Genomic DNA, 27,291 nt, shown 5'->3' on the forward strand with positions numbered 1-27,291 from the left:
ATGCCCGCCACACTTGTCCTCCTCACCGAAACACTTGGTTGGCCACCTTGTCTTCTGGCAACGGTGGTGGAAAAGTGTTTTCAAATTACGCTGGGCGTGCACATTACACATAAGCTTCCTAGTTAATTGAGGATGATGTCCTCTTTGCCTTCAAGCAACCACACTAGGATAATTTTATGGTACCTCATCAGCACGGGAGCTGCTGGAGTGTTTCTCATCACTCCCATATCTCTGGGCCCAATGGGAGGAGGCTGCTATTTTGTTCCACACCAGGGTGAATAGGTCAGAAACGTTCACAGCTCACATCTTTCCCAGAGTGAGATAAATTGAGCTTCAAGGGCAAACAATGTATATTAAAATATACATAATGAAGCCCCAGCATTTTTTATTTTATTTTTAAAGTGGGAAATAGCCTGGGGAAATGGTTTGAGTAAAGTAGCAGCAAGCTTAGCTGCTTCCTACCACTCATCTTCCTGTTCAAAATCCCCCATTTGCTTTCCTACCTTTATCGAAACATATCTAGATCCCTCCCAGGTAGTGGGGAGCAGTATAGTTGGGCAGGGAGCTTTTGGGTAGAGAAATGGACAGCAGGGCAGGAGCTAAGCACTCCTTCCCTCTGCCACTCCTGTAGGCAAAACTGGATCATCCCCAGGCTGTTTTTCTTTGCTTTTTTAAAATGAAGATTTGTTATATGCACCTGCCTGCAGATTTCACTGTTGGGGGAAAATGCATACCACCTTTTCAGGGCTCCACAGGAAGCCCAGAAAGAACAAATGGTTCTTATCAACCCCACCTTTGCATTGATGTGTGACCCTGAAGCTTCCCACCCAACTAGCTAAAGACTGCAGGAAGCGGGAAAGGAATTGTGTTGATGCAGTTTAGAGCTCAGGAACTGCCCCCCCCCCAAATCAAAACAATTAGTCAAATCTATGTGATTCAAAATCCAGTGGTCTTCTCCCAAAAAAATAGGTCTCCTAATTTCTTTATCGCTTTAACCTCAAGTGTCTGTAGTCAAAGTGTAAGTTCTGATGTAGCAAACATGGATCTATTTCATGACAATGCTTCAGTTACAGATAGGTAGCCGTGTTGGTCTGCCATAGTCAAAACTAAAAAATTCCTGAATAATACCCCAGTAAAACGCTGAGAGAACATAAGCAGTAGTATGGAAAGTCAGGCTCAAAGACACACACGGAACAGCTTTATCAGGTTAGTATCTGAAGAAGTGTGCTTGCACACGAAAGCTCATACCAAGAACTAACTTAGTTGGTCTTTAAGGTGCTACCGGTAGGAATTTTTTTGTTATGACAATGCTTGTAAGGGAAACAGTTGTGGTTTCTCTCCACAACAGTGTAAACAAGTGGGCAGTCCCCAAGTGAAATGCATGCATGAATTCACCCCCAAATGTATGCTGAAATATTTCCATTTCATTCAGCAGCATTATGTGAGGCATCCTCAGAGTTCATTCATTTATTTCCTAAATGACACCTGAGCCGTGATATTCCCTCCCACTTAATGATGCCTTTGGAGCCATTTGTTCAACATCACTGACTTCTAATAATGCCCTCCCATGCCATTTCTCTAGTCAGCACCACTTCTTGGTATTGCAGTTATTCAATGGACAATTCAGTTAAAGAAACACAAGAAGGGACAGAATCCAGCTGAACACATGTCTGTCTGGTAGACATTAGGAACTGGAAGTGAACATTCAAGGCATCCTGTCTTCATATCACAAAACACACGACTTGTTGACTTGCAGCTGGATGTGCAAACTGACTCCATGGCGTTTGATCTTTGCCAGGCCTTTCACACATGCTGCAGTTATCAAGTGATGGACATGCATTTGGGATCCACCAGCTCTTAGTAGAGATTGCCTTTGCACTGGATTAAGAGCAATTCCTTAAAACAGTTCCAGAGAAATGCTGTTCCCACTACTTCAAGAGGCACATATGTGATATGGGATATCATGTTTGTTTTTAGCAGAGCACAGCTGAAGATGACACTGGCAAATCACATAATGAAAAACAGGTGTGGAATTCTGCTTAGTATGTGTGCCTCTGCATGGAGACAAGCACTGCAAAGAGCAGAAGATAATGAAAACTGCACGTGAAGCCACCCCAATTTAACTCAGGATACATTTTTCCCCAGACATGAACTTTTCCAAAATCACGGTAATCTTCTCTATAAGAAATTATACAGGCAGCTAGTCTCTTGGTGTTTTGCCAAGGAATTTATGCCGGTTTTCTTTTATCTAGTCATTTATGGAATATTAATTGAGCAAATCTTAGAAATACTGTAGTTCTAAAACAAAACTATTTCCAAGATTTGCTCAATCTTGGAGCCTGTATTTTTGCGTTTAATCTTGTTTTTCGAGTCTGAATCATTGGTACTTTATCCAATTTTTTTCGTATCGACAGCTTCTGGCTGGCAAACATTTGATAAATCTGATACACACACTTACGCACAAAATTATCTGATCCATTTTGGCCTTCTGTCTATTACTGCAAAGCCACACAGGCACAGACTTTCTTATCATAAACATGCTATTTGTCTACCAGTTTTAAAACCTGGTGTTATCAGGATAATATGCAGAAGTGGTGCTTTCCCAGCCTCTTCTCTTGTACTTGCTGTAGTCAGCAGAACTGAAGAGAAGGGTGGGAGGAGGGACTGCTTGAGCAAAAGGGCAGGAGGCTTTGCAGCAGCTGAAACTCTCTTGCTGTCTCTGAGCTTTTAGAATGTCAACAGTTAATGGGTCTCATCTTAGAGGGGCAAGCGGAATTAATGGGTCTCATCTTAGGCCACGTTCTCACCATGCATTTAAAGCACTATGATACCACATTAATTAGTCAGAATTCTGGAAGCTGTGGTTTCTTAAGGGTGCCGAGATTTGTTAGACCCTACATCTCTCACAGAGCGACAGTTTACAGAGTGGTTTCACCCTTCCTAGGGAGCTCTGGGAATTCTAGCTCTGGGTGGAGAATAGGGGCCTCCTAACAACTCTCAACACCCTTAAACTACAGCTCCTAGAATTCTTTGGGTGAAGCCATGAATGTTTAAAACAGTATCATAGTACTTTAAAGTGTGGTATTAATGTGGTCTTTGAAGACAAGTGGAATTAATGGGTCTCAGAGGGACAATTAAATGGTCTCCAGCACTAACTAACCCTATCTGATACCCACGTCTTTCTGGTTGGTTAGCTAAAGAAGGAAATGAGACTAAAATTTCACTAGGAAAATGTACCGTATTTGTTGGTCTGCTCCCTCCAACAGCCAACTCAACTATAGCAACTCAGCTATTGTCTCTGAAATAAGATATGCTATTTCCAGCTTCTTCTTGTTGTCATGGTTCCAGAAACAGCAAATCTAATGCTGGTGCCCAACATAAATTAAATGAGTACAATACAAACCAAGGAACCCCTAGGATTGTGTTCCCAAAAGTATTGTTAAAAAGAGCAAATGAAGTGGAACAGCCAATTAATCACATAGGCTGTGCAGTTTGCATATTAAAAAATATAGAATTCAGCATAAAGGAACTATAATGTCAAGACCTGTATAAATTATGAAAATTAAGAAAAAAATGGGGGGGGGGGTTCAAAAGGGAAAGCACACCAAATTATGCACCCATTGCCAAGTTGTGAATTTACTTTTTGCACTGGAGAAGAATCATAGAATCCATATAGTCTATAAAGTTTCTCCATTCCACACTTGGATAAAAGTAAACTTCAGAGAGTAACACTCTTACTCCTTAGGAGACATCCAGCATATGCACTGCATGATCATTACTCAAATTGAGGGATGGCTACAGTTCTTAAATTGTATTCATTGAGTCGTGGAGGATTGTAATGGTGTTCAGCAGAACATACATATAATCCTCCTTTAGACCTTCCCACTCAATGTGAGAAGGTCAAAGTTGAAGGGTGGGGTGGGAATGGCACCCATGACCCCATACTGTCTCCACAGGTCCAACTTAAGAAAACCTGAACAGGGCTACAGTCTTCATGTTCATTTTGCCATTTCAACTACAGAATTAGCATCCCTGCTCACACTTCCTCCTCCTTCTATGTTTTTATCCTTCTCCCCCCACCCCACTTCTATTAGTCATTCATTTGATTAATTTGAGGCGTCACTGAAGTCAAGATTACCACTCTGTGACACAACCAACAGGGAAAACTTCAACATGCATACAAAGCACAAGGCCCAAAATGATTTCCATTGCATTTGCATGAAAGGTGCAGATCCAGTCAACCAAGTTGAGAACCAGTTGAATGTATGCTGAGAATGTTCCCTGTACCTCATCTAAGCCTTTTCTGCCTTGGGCACCATCACCAGGAAGTTCTCCATCAGTTCTACTTTTCATTTGTGTTTTTTCTCTCTCTCTCTTTTGCGAGATAAGTTGGGAAAGTATGGATACTACGTCGTTTGCAGTGGCTTAAATTTCTCCACTCATGATAGCCTTTTAAGCCCATGTCCTACCATCTGAAGAAGAACATTAAGTAACAGCTTTTACTGGATCAGTGTGCTGGTGAGCATAAGTAGACACAGCAATCATTTAATAAGTGGTAACTTTTCCACAGTGTACATGTAAGCACCTAGTAAGCTGGTTGACTGCATCCTACTCAAAAATGTTTACCACACAGCTAAGGAGCTCAAGGTGTTGTATATGGTTGTCCCTTCTCTATTTTAGTGTGGGCCTGCTGACCAAACCTCAGGGGCACGGGGCACCACTCAAAGTGCCCCATCAGAAGATCTACTGCAAGTCACCCCCAAACTAGCAATGGATCCCAATCTACCTTATGCCCACCTCTGTCTTACATTGCGTCTCATTATATAGAAGCAAAATGGCAACTGCGTTCCATATATACCATACAAACTAAAGCCAAACCAACCTGCTACACATAGCAAATACTCACAAGAGGTAAGAAAGTCAACAAAGGTCGGACTCTTGGACGTGGCTTAAGTGTTGCTGTTCCAGAATCTGTCACTGAAGCAAAGCGATTATCCCCATAATAAATGCCGTCCACTTCACCTGAAACAAGAAAGAGAAGCAAGTTAGCAACAAAAGGCAAACAAACCACACATTGTTTTGAAGGCGTGGCCGCGAACCCCATCACCTTGAGGGTAATGGGCAGAACTCCATGAGTTTATGTAAAAATCCATGAGTCACTGCTTAAATGGGTATCTTGGATCAGATAGCTATCAAGACAACAATTTAAGTTGGTCAAGCCTGTAATTTCTTCTGTATTGCTCCATATTGGAGCCACTTTTGTTTGTCCCCTGCAAACGGATCCTGCTTGTTATGTTTGACAGAGTGCCCAAGGATGTTCAGGGTTTGCTTGCATGGAAAGCAAGTATCTCAGATAAACTGACTGTTAGAATAACAGGCACATCAGGGCACCAACAATTCAGAAGCACCTGAGATTTATAGAATCCCTTGGAGCTGAGGGTCTCTTCATAGGTTTTTGTAGAAGACCTAAGGGCCATTTGACACACTATACAGAAGCAAATAGGAGTTTGCCACTAAATGTAAACCTAGAGCTGCCATCAACTGAGCTCTCCATAGAATAGATAGATAGATCACATGTGATTGCAAATGTGTTGCTGGCATATCCATGCCAGCAAGAATACATACAGCAAGATAATAAAAGTGCTATCCAAAAAAATATGACATTTTAAAAATGTCATCTTTAAAAAAACACTTTAAAAAGCATATTCTCAGCTACATTCCTAGAATATATAATGGTTCAAATTCAACAGTCACCTATGAATGGCTTGCACTGGTATAAATTGTGACTAATGGTTGCATACTATTGGCAGTCCACCCATGTATATTACTGAAGGTAGCCACAATCTCTAAATATGCATGTATGACTTCTATCATTCATAAATGGTGCTGTTTTCATGTGTTGTTGCTGTTCTCAGGTATCCTGTTAGCATTTAGCTTTTCCTTCAAGCAGCTTAAGTTAACTCATTAAGCAACTCTTGTGAGGGAGGTTAGGATGAGAGGTAGTGGCTTCCTCAAGGTCACTTAGTGCAGGGACCTGTGAACCTCTGGATGTTGTAGGACTCCAACTCCCATCAGCCTCAGCCAGCATGGGGAATAGCCATGGATGATGGGAGTTGCAGTCCAACAATATTTAGAGTCACAGGTTCATTCACATTCACACACACAACATTGTGTAGGACGATTCTCACCAAGGTACCTTCTGTTGAAATAAAATACTCTTATTTTACTATATTCTGTGCTGGGTTTCATGTATGCACAAAAAGTGACAGAAAAAGGAGTCCTGAGAGCCAAGCTCCAGAACACCCCACTTTTTCTTCTTCTTTTTTAAAGTATGAGAACGAGGAATCTACTGAAAATCTGGTAAAAAATACATTCTCATTGATTTCCCCCATTCAAGTTCTAGCATATAAAGCAGAGGGCTGCTTTAGCGGATGGGCCAGGTTCTGCTCTCAGTGGCCCTCAAGTGGTGGCCTTTGGATGACAGGCTTTGGCAGGAGAAGAGATGGGACTGTGGTGCCAGAGCGCAAGCAATGTGTAGCCGCACCATCCCTGCTGCTGCACACCCCCATGGGCAGGGAGTCTGTTTTCAATACACAAGCGCCTTCGGTTACTTTACCATTCAGGCACAGGCCACAGAGGGACAATAAGTCCCCAGTGTTGCTTGAGAATATCACTGCTTTCAGCTTTGCAGCCAGCACCCGCAGTGCCTTTTGTCTGGTGCCTTTGCAACAAACACAGCAAGTGAATTCTTCTCAGACAAGGTGAATTCTCCATTCAGTGAATTTAATAGAGTACACAGTAGGAGGTACAGGGTGAGGCTTTGCATGAAACTGCCGGGTTTTTCTTTGCCTGGCTGCTTCATTCTTTCCTAAGAACGGCAATGAGGAATGGAAAGAATTAGGAAACTATGAACGTGGTGACACCTGCGCCTTTCATAATTACCAGTAGAAATGTTCCTGCACAGCCCACTCATTGGGCAAACAGAGCATCATCCACTGGGCACCAGCCCCAGGTTAGACAAGACAAATAGCTGCAGTGGCTCTTCCTCATGCCACTGCTGCAGCCAGGCAAGGTAAGAGAGGGATACAGAGGAGGTACACGTAAAGCCAGGAACAGGAAACAATTCAGAGACTGTAGAATGCAGATGGTTGAGACGTTTTGGTGCCTGGGGCAGAAAACTGAGAGGGTGGCAAGAAGATAATAAACAAGGTAGCAATCATTGACAAATGGCTGTCATTTAATGTTACCCCAAATCTGGTCCTCAAGGCAGGTCACCCTTCTGTGCCTAAATGTAGGGACAGCCCTAGGGCACAATTTGGCTCCTCCATTCAGGTGCATCAAACTATCACATTATCGCTCTGTTAGTGCTAGAAAGGTGTTTGCTTTTGCATTTTATTATCTGACTTATGGGTCCCAGCTTAAGGGACTTTGGCTAATATCACAAGAGATATGGAAACAGATAAAAGAGCTGTAAGATTTTAACCAATTGCATTGGTATGAATTTTAGCTACTTAGTTGATTAAATCAGGTGATTTCCCTCCAAATATTTGTATGTAAGAAAACTTATAAAACAAGAAGCATACTTTATGTTTGTGAACGATTGCCACATATGAGTAGAATGGGTCCCCTCATCTGTGAAAGTGAACACAAAATTCCACTTTCAATATTAAGTTTTCCCAATAATATTTGCTAAGAATACTCCTTTTAAAAAAATGCTACCAGATTAATTCGGGTATGGTTTTAATCCATTATTGGTTTTTTAAGGCTATGCACACACATTCAGGAATAAATCCCATCAAAATCTGCAGAACTTCCAAATAAACATGTTAATAGATTACCTGATTCAAAACTGCACTTCTATTAAAATAAAAAAAATTCCTTCCAGTAGCACCTTAAAGACCAACTAAGTTAGTTCTTGGTATGAGCTTTCGTGTGCATGCACACTTCTTCAGATACACATGTATCTGAAGAAGTGTGCATGCACACGAAAGCTCATACCAAGAACTAACTTAGTTGGTCTTTAAGGTGCTACTGGAAGGAATTTTTTTATTTTGACTATGGCAGACCAACACGGCTACCTATCTGTAACTTCTATTAAAAGACATTGGAACAATACACTTTGAAACCAGCAACATCAAATTTCTCGATAACAGTGGCAGCGGCAGGCTAAAGTCAAGTCAACCTTCAAGTAAACTCAGTCAATGCACTGCACTGCACAGCTTCCAAATAGCCTGCACCCCCTTTAAAAAATGCTTATAAGATTGGCCTCTTAAGAAACAGCATTCCAAAGACAGGGGACCACCACAAAATATAGTTGCCACTGGAAGATCCCAGTTGCCATTCCCAACCCAAAATAGTGCTGAAGGGACAGCACATTACCATTGGGAATGTGGAGGAGCCTTTACTTGGTTATCTAATATATTAAATTCTTATATAATATATCCTCCCAACACACTGCTAGCAGTGTAGTTCAGTGGTTGAATACACTGAGGAGTGCTTCAACCATTACACATTAATTTCATGGAAGCATTTTCACATAGGGAAAGGCATGAAAATCATGTGTAGATGGGTGCTAAGGGCAATACAGGTCTCTTGTGTCATTGTATGGGACCATGTTACTGCGTAGCCACAACCTTCCAATTGCACCTCTGTAGTATGTACTGTGCAACAGATTTTCATGTAGCCATCACTGATTGACACAGGATGATATGCTTTCTATTTCCTAAATCCATGTCCTTTCCACAAGAGACATATATATCATTTTAAATAGCTCATGAACCAGAGTTCAGGTCAACTACATTCTCCCTCTCAGTTTCCATTTTCCAACTATAGTAATAGTGACTAACCATACAGGGTAGGTGTGAAGGCAAACTTAATAAAACCTGTATAACATATTAAGAGCACAGTCCTATACATGTCTACTCAAAAATAAGCAAAGTTGCAATTCTGTATACACTTCACTGAGCTTAACAGGACTTAATTCTGAATAGAGATGTATAGAGTTGCACTGCAAGTCCTATTTTAAGTCAATGGGGCTCTGGGTTATATTTCAGTTAGAACTACCTTCTCTGTTCCCCAGTTTTACATTTTTAGTTTGCCTTTATCTTCTTTTTGGAAATTGTATTCATCTGTTGGATGAATACTTTTTGTGCGTTGCCCTAGAATCTTTTGCTGAAGACCAGTTAAGAAATGCAATCTGAACACAAAACACTTTCCTTTTATTCCTTTGTAGTAAGGGCCTTTGCTACCTCTAGTCTGCCCTCCATCTAGCTTCCTGATCTGATGTTTACTCAATTTTTGTGCATGCAGCTGTATTATGGGAACTGCAGTCCACCAAAACGTCACTTCCTAACAGAGATAAACAATTTATAGTCTGCCCTTCACCAAATGAGCCCAAGGTGGGTTACAAAAACACCACATGAACAAATGATCACTAAATAGAAAAGAAATAAAACCACAGAATTAAAAAATAACGAAGTCAACAAAACAAAGAATGTGCAGTGTAGATACTGTCAACGCTATTTCTGCTGTCATGTTGCATTTGCAAAATCACTGAAATATCCAGCCTTTTTTTAAAAAAAGAGGAAATAATAAAGAATCATGTTTCATTAAAAGGTTTTTGTAATCCTTTGGGATGAAAGGCAGGATATATACTGAAAAAATAACAATTATAACAATTATAATTTTCTCCTTAATATTTTGTAAACCGAGGCTTCTGACAATTAAGTGGTTATGAATTTTATGATGATGATTTGAATGCCCATGACTCCAAGGTTTTGTTATACCCCCAATCTGGAGGAAACAGAGTCTATATGCAATGTTTATTGTGAGGTCCCTGTCATGTTTAAACAAAAGCGTTTCTGGAGTCCTTGAGTCTCAGCAAATACCTGATGGTAATAGCCGCTGGAGCCAGTCCTGTTGGAAAGAGAAACTATTTGAAGTATCTGATCTCTTCTGTGGGCACAGACATCCTTCCTAAACATTATGTTAATTGTAACTATTCCCCTTGTAAAGCTGACAGGGGAGGAAACCTGATGACAGAATTGGTGTCAGAGCTGAGAATAGATCTTGGGGACTTCCTAGCTTCCATCCTTAAGCACTTGCCTTGGGACCACACCTCTCTGAGCTGTTCTTTCTAGTAATGAGCACCACAACCTGTAATTTACTTTAATAAGGTTCTCAGCTGAACATTATGAATTAACAGGTATGATCAGCAGAGACACTCCGCTTCTATAAACCCCACCTCTGCTTAAAGGGCTGCTCTGCAGCACTTTGCTACTGAGAAAGTGAATGTGTTAAAGTCAAGCAGAGAGGAAGGTGCAATGTGCAGAATATGCGCCATCAGCCACAAAGCAGGATGGATTGCCACATGGAAAGAAAGGCCCACACCCAACCCTATCAATTACATTTCATTGCTGATTCAGCCTTAGAAAGACAGAGAGGGAGAGTGGAAAGATAATTCCATTATCAGCCAAAGTGCCACATTCCCTGAGGCCACATGGCAGCAGTGGACAGGGTGACAGCACGAAGCAGGGCCAGATTTAGGCTTGATGAGGCCCTAAGCTCCTGAAGGTAATGGGGCCCTTTATATGTCCAGCTGTCCTTTGTCAACAACAAATTGTCACTGTTTTTTGTGTTGAATATATGCTATATGGTAATTTATGGACCTAATAGGTATCTAAAGCCATTTGCACATGCAGAATGAAGGCACCCTATATATAGAAATGAGGAAACCAGTGATATTTTAGGGAGCAGGCTAGCAAGCAGGGCCCATTACTTACATCATAGGAGCCTCCGCAGCACTAAAAACTGTTGCTCTATGTAGGTTTTATTTTATTTGTTTCTTATCTTATATTTTGGAAATGTACATCCAGGGTTTTTTCCCTTTAATTTTTTTTGGGGCCCCCAAGAGAGTGGGGCCCTAAGCTATAGCTTGTTTAGCTTATATGTAAATTTGGCACTGGGTGAGAGGCAAAGTGGACAGAACAATAGATGTGATTACCGTATTTTTCGCCCTATAAGGCACACTGGCCCATAGGACGCACCTCATTTTTTGGGGGGGGGGATGAATAAAAAAATTTTATTCCCCCCCCCCAGCCGCGGGGCTGGGGCAGGGGAAGCCCGAGCTTCCCCCGACCCCAGCCCACAGAACAGGCTGCTGCCCGCAAGCCTTGCAAGCCCGCGGGAACTCCCGCCGGGCGCGCAAGGCATGCGGCAATCTGCCCGAAGCACGGGGCGTCCTCCGGAGGGCGCCCCGTGCTTCAGGCTGCAGGCTGCCGCCCCAAGCCTTGTGTGCCCACGGGAACTCCCGCTGGGCTCGCAAGGCTTGCGGATAGCTTCCTGAAGCGTGGAGAGCGAGAGGGGTCGGTGCGCACCGACGCCTCTCGCTCTCCAAGCTTCAGCGAAATCCTGCATTCGCCCTATAGGACGCACACACATTTCCCCTTCATTTTTGGAGGGGAAAAAGTGCGTCCTATAGGGCGAAAAATACGATATACAACAAGAAACATTTCAACCATGCAGAAGTCAGAGCTTTCCACACACACACACACACACACACACACACTTCTCCAGGCAGACAAACAAGAGGCCTTATCACTGTTCAAGGACAGCCAGGCAAAAGCGCTCAGGAAGAGCGGGGATAACATAAGTGTGGATGAATATAATAGTTCCCTACCCCTCCAAGAAAGGATTAAGTCAGCAAAGGTATACATACACACAGTGTTGAACCAAAGGCTGAGACAGCTTCTAGCCACTTTTCCTAGCAATGGACATTTGTATAGAAATTGCAGCACACATTCCTCCCTAATGCAAGAAGAAAAGCTGGGCATATGCTTCTCAAGGTGATACCTGTTTCTTTTTATTTTTGCCTTACTCACTTGCTTGAAGCTAAAATAAAAAAATTCCTTCTTGTAGCACCTTAAAGACCAACTAAGTTAGTTCTTCGTATAAGCTTTCGTGAAGAAGTGTGCATGCACACGAAAGCTTATACCAAGAACTAACTTAGTTGGTCTTTAAGGTGCTACAGGAAGGAATTTTTTTATTTTGACTATGGCAGACCAACACGGCTACCTATCTGTTGCTTGAAGCTGAAATTCTTCAGATACCTGGTTGTCTGGGCTGTCATGATATTAGAGGTTACTGACACCCAAAGTCTATGACTCTTTTGCCTGGCTTCCTTTCTATATGGCCAAATTAAGCTTTAAAAAGGGAGCAGATAATCAGGTTAACCTTGAAGTTAACAGTCTGGGTGAGGTTCCTGCCTGCTACAAATAACCTCATCATAACATTGATTCAACACATCTTCATAAAGAAGGTTTCCTCTAAATCGACTGCATGAGAGAAGGAAGTCAACCCAAGCTGACGGCAATAAACCAGTTGGCATGATGTTTTCAACGCATCTCCAAACTGCAGCTTATCACTTCTTCCATCCATTTTTAGAACCTTTTCTGAAAAGGTGGCAAATTATAATTTGGATGTCTGTTTGTCGCAGTTGGATCACATCCAAGGTACACCAAATGGTACATATAAGGTAATATTGTACCAGTCAAATGACTAGTTTAATTCCTCTTGTGTTGGTCATGCCAAACATGACGGTTTAAATGGGAATAATAATAAAAATAAAAATAAATTATATTACACCCATCTGACTGGGTTACCCCAGCTACTCTGGGCAGTTTCCAACAAATCAAAACACAGTAAGACATCAAACATTAAAAACTTCCTTAAAGATTACCTAGTTAGTAAAAGGGAGGGGAACTGCAATTTGAGAGCAAACATTTCTTGGAGAGCGGATCACACTACATAGGAACCTGTCCCATTTATTCCCCAAGTGTTATGTTCATGTTATTAATCAAATTCTTAAAATGCTTATTAGGGAGTAAGGACCATTGAATGGAATGGCATTTATGACTGAGTAACCATGAATAGGATTGTGCCACATGGTTAGAATCCTGTGCACACCCACCTAGGAATAGTCCGCTGTACAGTCTACATATTCTAAATCAGTTTCATTCTTTGCTTACTAAATTGCACTGGCCTTGTATCATAATGCATGAGAATTATATGTACCATGTACAGCCCGTATTTCTTATCTCATGCCTGTGCAATCTAGAGGCTCCAAGGTTTTCACAAACTCACAAAAAGGTTCTCTGTGAGCTGCTCTTTTTACCCATACAGCAGTGTAGTCTCTGCCCACACAGACTCTATTCAGGTGGCTCGTCTGCCTTTCTATGTTGCAACAGCTTGCCAAAGGCAGGTTTAGGGTGCCGTGGGAAAACCAGGCAGCTGCAGTATCCACCAACCTGTCCCCATCTTTCATTCAATGCCCTCACCTGGAAACCAGGTGCCTTAAGAAACTTTGATGCAGCATTGTATCCAGTTTTTAAGGGTATGTGAGATGAATTGCATCTATAGCCTTCTAGTAGGAAGTTGTTTGCTGAAAAACTGCATCTATACAAACCTTTCAAAAACAAAAAACCAAAGGTGCCAAGACATGATCTGGTGCAAAAATGTCCCTGTGCAGAAAATGCCCCTATGCAAACAGCAAGGGTGCTTCCAGACTGCCACTATTCAATCACATACTGGCAAATTCAAGTTGTGCATTAATAGTGGAATGGGAGGTCTTGGACAACAAACTCACTTTCCCAGAAGATCAGACTTTTTGTAATAAGAAAAGCAATGGGAAAATGCACTCAAAGGTGTGGGATACCACTTGCTTTGATGCAACATCATGCAACCTCCCTGCAATCAAGGAAAGGAATGTTCATTAAATAGCCAAAATAATTTAATCTCTATGCAAACAAATGGGGTTGAATGCTCAGCAAACATGTCATCTGCTTCAGCTCATCTGGCACTTAAGAAATGGCCAGTAAAATAACAGCAAAGAGATAAGTACAGAATTAAGGTGGTTTTAAGGACCAAATATATGCAACTCACTTTGTGAAACAGTTAGTATAGGGTTGCCATTCGTCTTGAATTTCCCAGACATAGCCAGAATAACTTTGGCAAAAAAGGCTCAACAACTTTTGTGCTCAGATCTTCACTTTTTGAAATATGGCAGTCCTAAGCTGGTAGTGAATGCTTAACTAGGCTTGCCATACGTCCGGATTTGCAGGTGTCAGGAATTCTACTTTTTGAAATATGGCAACCCTATGCTTAACCCTTTCACGTCCCATTATTTCTTGGCTCTAAATTCCCTCCAGTGTCTTCCACCAAGGGGTTAAAAAGGGGACAAAAATGCATTTGACACTGGAGGTGGGGAGATAGAGTGGGAAAATAGGAGGCAGAAAATGACTCCCATATTGGAGAGGAACTGAACTCCAAAGAAGTCTTTGAGAGTCTGTCTACCCCCATTTCCTTTGCTAGGCTAAATACACCCTTTACTTTAGATCATTTACTGTGTTAAGCTCTGTGGACAAATCCTCATGAGCAAAACCTGTGCCAAGCAGCTGGCCTGGAATGAGAAGGAGGCTGAACATTGGAGAGACAGGGCACTCCTGTGAACCAAAAGCTATGATACCTGTACTGACACCCGTATGGGCATGTCTGTTCAGCATGTGAGTCAGCTGCAAAAAACAACTTGAATAACATGACAGAACTCAGCTGGCTTTCTCCAGGTTTTGGTATATTTGGCCAAAGTCTACGCCTCCAAGATCGTTGACAGTCCACAGATCCTCACGCCATCCCTGCCCAAGGCAGTAAGAACTGCCAAAGTCCTGCAGGGACTGAAAAGAAGCAAGAGTCCCTGTCAATCTTTGCTCTGCTAGTGCAACCTCAAATTTTAGATTCCAACAGGTTTGTCCACTTGATATGAGGGCACCACAGAACTGGCTTCAGTCTTATACAGGAAGCTGGGGTCCTGGCTGACTCCAGCTACAAAGGCTGCTGCAGAAAGTGCCAGAGACCATCTCCCTGGAAGTCCTGCAAGAACTGATCCCTGCTCTTAAGTTAGACCTTTTCCATCTGATCCAGGAAGGGAGAGCCCTGACCAAGTTCAGCGCTGAAGGCTGCCTCTGTTGCTCCTGGAGCTTAGAGATATGGGTTCCATACATACCATAAATTTAAAGCAGCCCCTGCAAAAAAGAATCCTAGGAACTGTAGTTTGTTAAGGATGCTGGGAATTGTTAGGAGTTACCTGGGAGGAGTGAACTAGTTTCCAGGGTTCTTGGGGTGAGGAATGTGCTCCAAATGTATGGTGTGTGAAGACCCCGACAGGGGTATTATTTAGGGGTTATTGTTGGGGTCAAGCTTTAGCTTCAGAGATGTATTATTTTTGCTGTTATCTGCATTATGCTCTTGTATTTTTATTGGTAGACCTTATGATAAATGATCAGTGGCTTGTTTAATTTTATTGTATATTGATTGATAGGAGAAGTTTTCCTTAGTCTGTTGTTCATATGACTGTACTTGTTAGTGCATTCTCTTATTGTTGTTGGTGTTATTAGCTGCTTTGAGCACGATTTATCATGGAAAAGTGGCATACAAATAAACTATGATGACAACAATCCCTTTAGAAATAAAAAAGACCCAAAATCTACTGAAAGCAGAATCAACAAGGAGTTGCAACTGGTGAAATGGGCTATGGTCTACAAAAGCTTTTGCCATGATAAATCTGTTAGTCTTTAAAAGATACCACAAGCATCTTTTGCTGGTTTTTAAAGCAAAAAGTCTCTTGTGGAGGGTGCAGAGAAGTGAAAATAAGCTGTGCAAGAGACAGTACAGAAGAACATCACTGTGGCTTGCATTTGTCCAGTTCCACTTAATGCAGAACCATACAACCTCGGGGCGCTTCCCCATTGGCCCTATTTTCAGGTGGGATTCAATCAAATACTGGCAAATTCATGTTGTGTGGTTAAAATTGATTTGGAACTCTTGTGCAAAAAAAAACTTGCCTCGGAAACTGCCTTTTTGCAGTAAGAGAAAGGATGGGAAAATAAATGCACTGGAAAGTGTGCGATAACATTTCCTTGATGCAATGTTGTCTAGTCTCCCTGTAAACGAATCATAATTAATGCTCAATAAACGGCCAATATTGTCGAATCTCCCCGTAAGCAGATCAGAATGAGCCCTAAGTAAACAGGTCGTCTGGAGACAACCTCAGTTAACGTGCGGCTTTGCAAACTAAACCACCTTGAGTCAGGAAAACACGACAAAGCCTTCCGGAGACTGACAAAGAAAACTGTCAGGCACAATGGGCAACTGCTGTCACCCTAGTTTCATATCTCATCATCGGAGAAGTCAAACAAAGAGGGGGTTCAGGGCATGAGATCAGTGAATGCTCTCAGATCAGAGAAGAGTGTAAACAGCCCCCAAAAGGGAAAAATGGTCTTCAGTTGAATCAATCAACATACTGGTAAATACATACAGTACAGCCTACATGTCTACTATTTCCTGGTTCAGTAAAATAAATCGAAAATGGAGTCTGTTGAAGGGTCAGGGAGGACCTGCACCTTTGCTAGCTGTTTGAGTATCCTTAGCCCCACCCCCTGCCACAATGACTTTGATAGTTTCACTAGGAATGGTGATTGTCATTAAAAGTGTGTGCATATCTCTTTCAGCTATAAATAAATAAGTGAATGTGCATTGTGCTCTCGGTTCATTAGTATGACCATTTGGTAGGACCCTATTTCACTTACTATTCCTCACATTCCAGTTTTATGCATAAACACTGAACACAGAGGACAGGACACATTTATTTAGAATCATGGAATTATTTTTTTTAGAGTAGGGACCTTGGAAGTCATCCTGTCCAACCGCTTGCCTGTGTAGAAATATTGCCACGATAGCATCCCTGACTGATAACCAACCAGCCTCTGCTTAAATATGTGCAACAAAGGACAGCCCAACATCAGATATTTAAACATCCCCAGAAATTATAGACATTGCGGATGTTCTTTAAATGCGCCGGCCACAGTAGAACATATTCTTTTCTACGGTCCATTGTACAACCAGCTACGCAAACATGTGCTATCCCCTTTTTTGGGTAGTCTAACATCACGGCACAAAGAAAATATCAGATTCTATCTGTCTGACATTAACCTGGAAGTAACTGCAAGGGTGGCTGAGTTTTTATCAATAGTATCTCTAGGAGTGGTAAATGGCACTATTTAGCAGGAAGAAACTCCAATGAAAATCCTGGTTATTACATATTTTTACATGGCTGTTTCCTTGTGTGTGTGTGCTGTTTCTCCTGAAGTGCACCCAAAATCTAGTCCCTTTTCTTTTCCATTCCACTCATTCTAGTCCTACCCTCTGAAGCAAGAAAAAACAAGTTATTTTTACCCCACACTGTCATTGCCAAAATTATTTCAAAATTATTGAAACTAAGAGGGTAGGGCTGTGCATGGCCGTCTGATCCTATTTGGGACCTGATCTGATTTGGGATGGTCCAGGCCCAACCCAGATCAGGGTCCTGAGCTAGATAGGGGGCCTGGCACAGTTTTCAACTGATTAAACATGCAGTTGAGTGGGGGAGAAGGAAGTGGCTGAAGCTCAGGTGCATCAGTCCCTTCCTTTCACAGCTGCAAAAGCTGATACAATGCTTTAGCTTTTTCATGACAGACAGGATCCAACCCGGAGCATCTTCAATCCACTCTGGCCAAATTTTGGGTCAACCCAAATCAGCCCGAATTGGTTTGTGATCCAGCCAGAGCAGTTGCACAGCACCAGTAGAAAATGCTAATCGACCTTGTTAGGAAAGTGGGATTCACATCTACTCTTTCACTATTTCCTAGTTTGTTTGCAAACAGCTGTTTATTGTGTATTGGGTTCTCCTCAATCCTGCACCCCCCCACTCAGTGTCCACACAAAGCCACTGAACTGTCACTATTACCTAAATGCCTGATTTCCCCCCCAAGTGTGCTTGTAGTCATTCTGAAAACTCTAAAATTGCCCTTCCCCATACAGTCCTGGTTAAAAATGAAAGAGTAAATGTTTTGGGCCCTAAAAGGAACATTTGAGTAGCATCCTCAGCAATAAACATCCACAATGCCCAATTTGATACTTGGAGAGAGGAGGTAACAAACAGTTATGCTTGTTGAGGATATAAAGAAAAAATGGTGAAATAATGGGTAAGTTTCTAGTTTTCTGGTTACATTTGCCCAAGGGACATAATCCAGTTAAATAGAATCCTCTGCCTGAACTTGACCCTCTCAGATAATTTTATATATATATATATATATAGTTGTTTGGAACTATTTCTAAGACACATCTATGTTGTGTCAGTATAGCTTAGTTGGTAGAACATGACACTCTTAATCTCAGGGTTGTGGAGTTGAGCCCCATGTTGGGCAAAAGATTCCTGTGTTGCAGAACACTGGACTACATGACCCTTCCAACTCTATGATTTGCTGCATTGCTCACGCGAGGTGTAGCTTTCTCTTTATGCCAATTGCATCCATAGCTTTAAGGGAGGTGTAGCAGAGAGGGCGGGGCCAGGGACTAGATTCAGGAATCTCTGAGTCAGTGACACACACAAGCCCACACCCATCTCCGGTTGGGTAACCTGTGTTTACTTTGCAACTCATCAGACACAAACTAAGGTGGGGATTAAAGCATTCAATCTCTTTTAGCCCATGCAGCATGAAAAGCATGCAGCAAACATTTAAGGTGGTTGTATAACACAGGCCTAGGGTAACCTCACTGCTATCTTGACCCACTGGTGCTCCTCAAATTGGGAGCTTCTTCAAGGTATCTCAGTAGAAGTCAATACAGACTTGGGACAGCTCTGCATAATTTTCCCACAGTGGTCCACAGCAAATCACAGGTGGCTGCTGGCCAGAGCCATCCTCACCGACACCCCCTCCTTTTTATGTGCATGTTTTGCTCTGTTTTGACTGGATAAGGGGTGGGGGTTTCTTGCTCTGGATGGGTGTTGGCAACCATTCAAACCACTTGGAGTGAGAGCACAAATTTGTTTGAGAGTGGGGGCGAAAGGTGTTAAGTTACTCAAAAGCCACAGAGTGAGTCTGTTGGCACAGAGTGGGACCATTTGTTAATATTCCAGCAGTTGACTGCTTGGCTTTGAATATGTTGGTGATTGGATTTGGGGATGTACCTGTAGGCTGGTTGATACAAACGGGTTCTGACAGTTTATTCCCCCAATGCAATCTTGCATATCAAACTGCATTGATATAGTCCATTGTGACTAGCAGCCATTTTCATAATGGTAGGGTGGTAGAAACTTTTGGCAGCTGTTGAGATGGCGGGATGGTGGTGGGGAGACTGTTGGCCACTGCAGAATGTGTCCACACACAGTCCATCTGGAGCAAATTTTTTTTGTACAATGTTCTTCATGAGATGGACTCCAGGGAAGGTGGGAGAAAGCCACATTTCTTATTTGAACTGACCATATGGCAAGCTTACCAACATGTTCTCCAAGGGCATGGAGGACAATACAAAGATAACGCTCAGGGCAGACTCCCCTCACCTGGTGGCCTTCAGAAGATTTTTGACTACATTTCCCATTATCCCACATCCTTGGCCATGTTGCCTTGCATTGCTTGGAGTCCAAAACACATGAATGACAGCAGGATGAGGAAGGTGAACTCAGACCATCCAAAATCAAGTGAGCTAAAATAATGCCTTCTAAGCCATTTACTAAGGGGGGGGCAATGTTTTGTTTGTTTGTTTGTTTCCTGCCCTTCACTCTAAGGTCCCAGGGCAGGTTACAACTTTAAAACACAATATTAAAAACAATTTAAAACAACTGTCATAGGAGCATAGGAAGGTGTCTTCTCCTGAGTGAGATTCATCTGGCTCAATACTGTCTGCACGGACTGGCAGTGGCTCTCCAGCATTTAAGAGAGGGGACATTCCCAGCCCTGTCTGGAGATTGAACTTTGGACCTTCTTCTTACAAAGCCAATGCTCTATCACTGAACTGCAGCCCTTCCCAAAATTGCTCCTACTTCATTGCTTTTGCTATTAAACTAATGCTGAATGTACAGTTTTTAACCTACTCACATGGTTTCCTTTCTTTCAGGATTGGCATTGTATACCCTAACTGAGGCTTCTTGATCCAATAGAGACAGAACCACACCACACTTCTTCTTTTTTGCAGTTATTGTTGGGCCAACTGGTCCATCCCCCTCTCCATCCTAGAACTTATTTTAGAATGACATTTGTCACACAGATGGAACTTGGGAAAATGCTGCCTGAAATGACAGCTTCTCATTGCCTTGTGTAAGAAGGCCTATCTTGATTCAACAATATTTAGGTTTCTGCATGTTTATTACGTAACCCAAAGGACACCCACAGCCCAGAAAAAGGAAGCGTGCATGGATGGGAAACAAGAACAGCAGCAGAGAACAGGAAGAAGAGCAACAGATAAATCCTGAGGGTGCAATATTATCATTATCGTTCAGTCTTTGCCCACCACATGGGAAATCCTGGACACAGAGCTCTGCGATTCTGCAAAGCATCCTATAAGATCAGATACCAGAAAGAAGCTTTAGCACCTATAAGAGCTCCAGTGTTGGCAGATACTGCCTCAGACTTGGAGCACAACTTATTAATTAAACACTGTGTAACTTTTTTCCCCCCACAGCAAAGAAGTGACTCATTCTTTGAACTAGAAGCAAGCCAAAGGGCAAAGCTTCACATTTCATTTCATCCCAGAGAATTTGATTCTCCCTTATTATTACTTAGGTCTCCCTTTCATCTGAAATGTCACAGTCCCGGACACTGCGACAAAGTCAGTGCCACTGCCTAGCGTGAACCACACACAGCTACAAGTTTCGCAACACTGGTGGCCTCCAAAGGCGCCATCTATGAAGAACTCGGCTGCACACCCTCCATTTGTTCCAACAGCTCTTGTGTGGGATTTCTGACACTCAGCCTGTTCAGACTCTATTCAGAATTGGCACCCACCCATCTGAGCCTCCAGTTTGCTTTTCCACAATTACAAACTTCAAGAGAATAAATACAGTATGCAGAATAAACACATCTGCTGCTGTCAACACCAGAGAGACCTACCAGATATCCCTGTAAAAGCTGTCTTTGGGTTTCAGTCAGTGCTAACTCTAATCTCCCGCATAAAAATATGTCAGAGATTTATTTACAACTGCCTGGTGGATCTGCTACTTGTCTTACGCTCCATTACACCCATATTCCTGCTCTACAGGAGACTTGCTGAAATCTGCACATTCTTCTTGGGGTTGGTTTTTTTTTTAAGAGAGTGGATCACAGGCTGCTAATTTAGTTTTGCAGGTTCTAACAAGTTTCTCCTTAATCCAGTCATTCCTACCAAAGGCTGTTGTTTTCCGACAGCACGGTTTATTAATAAAGCTTTCTCAAGGCCCCGATGGAAGTATCCAGAGCAACATCAAAACTGCGCACCCCACCTCTGAGTGTGCCAGTAGCCCCCCACAGTTGAACATCCTACAAGCTGAAGCCTGATTGGGGGTGGGGGGTGGATAGTGGAAGGGCAAACAGGCTCCTCCGAGTCCTCTCCCTGAAAGCTCAAAACAAAAGAGAAGCCATACTGACCAGTTCTTGCCAGGTTGTCAGTGGTGACCTCCTGTGTGAAGATCCAAGGGGGGTTGGTGACGTAGAGGGAAGTGGTGGAATTGTTGCTGGCATGTTTTTTCCCGAAGAGCCTGCTAATAGTCCCCTGCACAGAGTGATTCTTCTTCATCCTGACTGCTGCCTTCTCCGGCGTGTCTTCAAACGCTCCCTCTAGCAAAACATATTTCCACTTTGCTCAGCTACCACCCAGCACACAGAGCTCCAGCAGGTGCTCGTCTGCTGAGCTAACTTTTCAGCTTCTTTAAAAGCTAAGCCACCTGAGCAGGTAGAGAGGGCTGGCTGCTCTCACCTGGCCACACCCCGTAGCAGCTCCTTTGCTCACATTCTTTCCGTGCTGCTACAATAAGCCATTGTTACACCCAAGGCAGCTCTTAAGCCTGGGAGCTCGTAGAGGTCTTCCCTAAGGCATTGCCATGTCCAACGGGGACTGAAAGGTTTACAATGTTTCCTGGTTTAAAAAACAAAACGCAGCAAAATCCAGAATGCCTCCCAGGTTTTTAGAAACAAAGCCAAATAAATAAAAAGCATTGGTCTCAAACACATGAATTCTCCGACTGACCACACCAATATTGATTTAGGATTATCACTTTTCCTGTTTGGTAAGTCTCAGAAAAAGTTACGTTTCTAAAGCTGTGTGTGTGTGTGTGTGTGTGTGTGTGTGTGTCATCTACAGTCAGATGAATATTATTTTTAAACAAAGATATAAAATATACAACTGTAAGCACTTCCTACTTATCCACAGTCACTGCATTTCTCCTTTTGCAAACTCTATAGAAGCTTGAGCTAAGGCTTTGGTCAACCTCCCCAAGGCTAGGAAACAACTAGAAAATTCTCTCCTTGCAAAATATCTTTTTCTTTTTTAAAATTGACTTTCAGAGGGAACATTGAAAAGGTTGCTTTCACAATGAGAGAGGTGAAAGAGGTCTATGGAAATGCTCTCTTCACAAAGACTCATCTCCATCCCCTCCATCATGTTTAACACATGTCAACACCTGCTATTTCCTCATCACATGGCCATTTCCCTGTCTACATGAGCCTCCCCCAGGAAATGTGCTGTGATGTCCCCCCATGAAATTATGAAGGGCATATTTACTAGTTTTTGTACATTAAATTATGGCATCAGAGACAAGTAACCAACAGGAGGTGTTTGCGGGAAGTAAATCAGAAGATCTCCTGTGGCTTCTGAAATGTGTATTAGTGTAGTCACTCCATTTAGGAGCTTCTGTGTCTCTACAAAGCATGGCGGGTAGCGCTGTGGTCTAAACCACTGAGTCTAGGGCTTGCGGATCGTAAGGTCACCAGTTCGAATCCCTGTGATGGGGTGAGCTCCCGTTGCTTGGTCCCAGCTCCTGCCAACCTAGCAGTTCAAAAGCATGTCAAAGTGCAAGTAGATAAATAGGTACTGCTCTGGCGGGAAGGTAAATGGCGTTTCTGTGCACTGCTCTGGTTTTGCCAGAAGCGGTTTTGTCATGCTGGCCACATGACCAGCGTACAGGAAGCTTCCTGTACGCTGGCTCCCTCGGCCAATAAAGTGAGATGAGTTGTTCGTCGTGACTGGACTTAACTGTCGGGGTCCTTTACCTTTTTATGTCTCTACAAAGTCTCCAGATTGTTAGTACTGAGCACTGTGAATCTGCAAATTCATATTTAAAAAGCAGAAGTAGAGCACAATCTGCATTGCAGTGTTTGGAATCCAGTTTCTTCATTTGAATTTCAAACTCAAATTTTTAATCCTGAAACTCACATTTTGGTGCATCTTCGCTTACTTCAGCAGAAAAATTATAAAGCAGAGTGGAAAGGCTGTCCTGAAATTCTCCACCTTATTTGCCAGTGTCAAAATTGTGTGCGATGATGGGAATCACTTCACCAAATATTCTGTCAGAGGAGGAGGAATTTTCCACTTTCTTTGTGGGTGAAGTTTGATCTTTGTGGTGGCAGTAGCACAGTTTCTTTCCTTCTTTTTTCTAAGGTTTGTTTTGCTGCTGTTGTGGTAACTACACTGGCAGCCTGGCCACCGTTATGTTCTCTTCACAGTGAGCTGGACCTGGGATCATTCCAGGACATTGTGATGGTGGTGAGGAATTGTGACCACCACAAAAAAATGGTAATGAATATTCAGAAAATGTTTGGCAAAACAACCTTTTTTTTCTAAGAGTTGAGAGTGAGAAAAATAAAGTTTTCCTCAGAAAAATATATTTGGATAAATTTTGGGCATGTTCTAAAAAATTCTACTGACGAGTTCAGTTAAACATGTTAACATCTTTTCCACAGTTCCACCTCAGGTACCAGCTGTTATGGTTGCTTCATTGTGTCAGTTGGGCCAAATTAAAAAGATGAGAATACATGTGGGAATCTTTTCACATTTGAACTCATCACACTTAGAACAAGCAAAAGGCTTTTTCTTCTTTATTATTTCAAAATTCCGATTCACTTTTTGTAAATTTGAGAAACCCAACAATCCACAAGCTCGTGAATTCTACACTGAAGAAAATATTATGGCAATGAGGTAGCTTTTACCGTAAGAATTTCCTCCCCCTAACTTTAACACTATATTTCTGTCTCTTAATCCAGGGGTGGACAGATAGCGCTCCATTGGTAGGCTATTGGCCAGCAAGTGCAATTTCAGCAAGGTACATAAAGGATTCCACAATCACATAATATGAAGGTCCCTATTAAAGGTCTGGGAAAAATATAAAGAGTTACTGGAACCTAAAACTCCGTGGTGGATATCACCTGTTGCAGCATTGTCACTCAAAATGTCCTCAAAGAAAGGAATATGGCCAACATATAGAGAACTATTAATTGAACAGGAAGGGAAATTAAAATTGAAAGAGGATGACAAAATAAAGGAATATCTACAGAGTTGGTTGCACCATAGACAACTGAATGAAATTTTTAAAGAGGATAATAAAAAAGGATTTGCCTATTCATTTTCCAAATTCCAAAGGGATGTTATAGATGATAACTCTAAACTGTTAAAAAAAGGCATATGGCATACTTCTGGAATGAGAAACTAAAAATGAGGAAGTTAAATCAGTAATGATTAAATGGGCACAGGATATTGGGCATAATATACAATTTGATGACTGGACAAAACTTTGAAAAGTGGACTTGACGTTTACGGATTGTATATTGTTACAAGAGAATTATATGAAGATGATGTACAGGTGGTATGTTACACCAACAAAACTGGCAAGAATGTATAAAACAGAACAAATAATTGTTGGAGATGTAAAGAAGGGGAAGGTACCTTTTACCATATGTGGTGGGAGTGTAAGAATATTCAAATCTTTTGGGAAACGAATATAATGAATTGAAAAAAATATTTAAAATGACAGAAGCTTTTTTGATAGGAATTTTAGGTCAACTGCCAAAAGAAAAACAGACATTATTTATGTATGCGATGACAGCGGCAAGAATTCTGATAGCACAGAACTGGAAAACTGGAGATATACCATCAAAGGAACAATGGCAAGAGAAGTTGATGAACTATGCAGAGTTGGCAAAGTTAACAGATAAACTGTGTGAAAAAGACAATAGTGATTTTGAAAAAGAATGGGAACCTTTTACATCAAATTTGCAGAAATAACAAAAAAAAAAAATAGTCATTGGTAGGACTTAAATAAACATTTGCAATTTTACTTATAAAAAATAAGAAAGCTAATAGTAGGACAAGATAGAAGTATATATAAACAACAGAATGTAATATGAGATGTAATAAACCAGGGATGGAAGTTGAGGGAAGTCAGTGGGGAAGGGGGAAATTGAAATTCGAATGTAATGTAATGATTACAGATTTTTTTTAAAAAAACACCAATAAAATGATTTTAAAAAACCAACCTCAATGCAACACTAATACCACTAACATTTATGCTGCATGCTTCAGGCTTTCCCATGCATTATCACAGTAATCCTTACAACAGCCCTGTAAGGTAGTCTAGAAGCATTATCCCCAAGTTACAGATGAGTGTCAGTGGCAGGGAGAATGGTGTCTTATCCAGAGCTGGATTTAGGTTTGATGAGACGCTAAGCTCCTGAAGGTAATGGGGCCCTTTATGTGTCCAGTTGTCCTTTGTCAACAACAAGTTGTCACTGTTTTTTGTGTTGAATATATGCTATATGGTAATTTATGGACCTAATAGGTATCTAAAGCCATTTGTACATAACAGAATATATATTTGTCAGAGCTGCTTGAAGATCCTAGCTCACACAGGATCACGCTAGCCAGCGATCATTAAGTAAAAGTCTTTATTGAATTACAGTTTCCATTCTCACGCTGCTGCGCGCAACTCTACGTCTAGTAGCTAGATCGGCGAAGCTCCGTCTGAGTCTCCGCCCCGTGTGCACCAACTTAATATCCTAGCCTTGCTCCACCTTTTCCGCCTGACTGTCCTCCTCTGGGTCCCTCTACCCCCCGGGGCTTCTTCCTTCCGGGATTCTTCTGACGCTGACCCGGACCCTCCTGCCTCCTTGCGCCGGGCTTTAGGACCTGGCTCCCTTTCGGGGCTGCTTACTGCGCCGCCTTCCTCTGCATTTGAACTTGGCGCGCGCGCCCAACCTTCCACTTTCCTCTTAACCGTTTCTTCGCTCCCCGATGGAGGTGTGGCCACTCCTGACTCATGTCCTCCCTCCTGTGGTGAGCTGCCAGCGCTTCCCCCCTGGCTCCCTTCCTCTTCCCTGCTTCCTGGCGGTGACGCTGGTCCCGATTTCCAGCTGCTCCCCCCTGAGTCCCCTCTGGCTCTATCTTCCTGGGGTGCCCCCCTAGACTCCCCCCTTGCCCTGGCCACTGGTGCTCCTTTCTGTGAATCCTCTGATTCACTGGAAAGACTAGGAGATCTCGGGTCGTCGTCATCACTCATCTTTTCTTCTGCCTCCTCCCCTTCGCTCTCTGTTTCCTCCCTTGCCCGTGCCTCTGCTCCTAAACCCCTGACATCCATCCCCCCCTCGAAGCCCCCCATTCCCCCCTCCCCTCCTTCCGGTGCCGGAGCTGGGGGCTGCTGTTGCAAAGGGACGAACGTCGGATATCGGTCGCTTCCCGTGGCGGGCCTCCCTCTGAAGTCTCGCGGGTCTTCCTCCCTGCTCTCGTCGACAACGGTCACCTCCGCTTCCATCTCTGTGCCGCCGTGCTCGAAACCAGGGTCGTCCCCGAAAACGTCCATGTCCGTCTCTCCCTCACTTCCTCCTGGCGGTGTTGCTCGTCCCGGGCCTTCCAGCCACCGTCTGCGGAACTGCTCTTCTGGTCTATCGTCCCACCAATACGAGGGTTCTGATGCAGATCCCGAGGGTGACCCCTCCGGGGAACGGACGTCTTGTGTCGGGTCCTCGTCCGAGTCGAACCCCCGGAAAGTGCTGGCCGAAAGCGTGGGCGTGAAAAGCCAGTCGTCGAAAAAGTCTGCTGGCATAGGTCTATGGGGAAAGAGGGCATGAAACTCGTCTTTGAGGAGAGGTTCGTCCAAGGCGTAGCCCGGCACCCAGCTGTTCGCACTGGCCGGGGTGCCCTCCTTGGCGAGAAAGTATTCTACCCCCTCTTCCCCCCATCTGGAGTCCAAAATCTCCGTGACTTCGTTGATGCGCTCCTTCTGTGCCACTCCCGCGTGCCCTGTTCTGTCTCTGACCGGACTCGGCGCTGTTCCGGGTTCCTGGAACCTGTGCGGTGCCTTGTAGGGAGTGAGCACCGATCTGTGGAATACCGGATGCATTCTGGAACCCTCCGGAAGTGCCAGTCTGAAAGCTACCGGGTTGACCTGCTCTTCGACTTGGTAGG

At 42.9% G+C, this 27,291-nt stretch overlaps 1 protein-coding gene across 3 annotated transcripts in view; it reads right to left on the minus strand.

Moving 5' to 3' along the window:
* LOC310709347 (uncharacterized protein C6orf132) overlaps window positions 1-23,529 on the minus strand; it is a 45,216-nt gene extending 21,687 nt beyond the window's left edge. Inside the window, exons 1-2 of one of the 3 annotated variants that reach the window (XM_083508818.1) lie at window positions 23,294-23,529; window positions 4,907-5,022 (exon numbers count right to left, since the gene is read on the minus strand). Coding sequence is in view for 1 of the 3 variants with exons in the window: in XM_083508817.1 (XP_083364943.1) it covers window positions 4,907-5,022; window positions 21,489-21,636 (264 nt within the window). In the remaining 2 variants the exon portion in view is untranslated. Of the gene's footprint in view, window positions 1-4,906; window positions 5,023-21,488; window positions 21,983-23,271 lie in introns of those variants that run through there. The other 2 variants (XM_083508819.1, XM_083508817.1) reach the window with 2 other exon arrangements.
* Between the last annotated feature and the right edge of the window lie 3,762 nt (window positions 23,530-27,291).

Source organism: Podarcis liolepis (genome assembly GCF_965112155.1).
Source record: "Podarcis liolepis genome assembly, chromosome: 6".
In the NCBI taxonomy this organism is placed as follows: domain Eukaryota; kingdom Metazoa; phylum Chordata; class Lepidosauria; order Squamata; family Lacertidae; genus Podarcis; species Podarcis liolepis.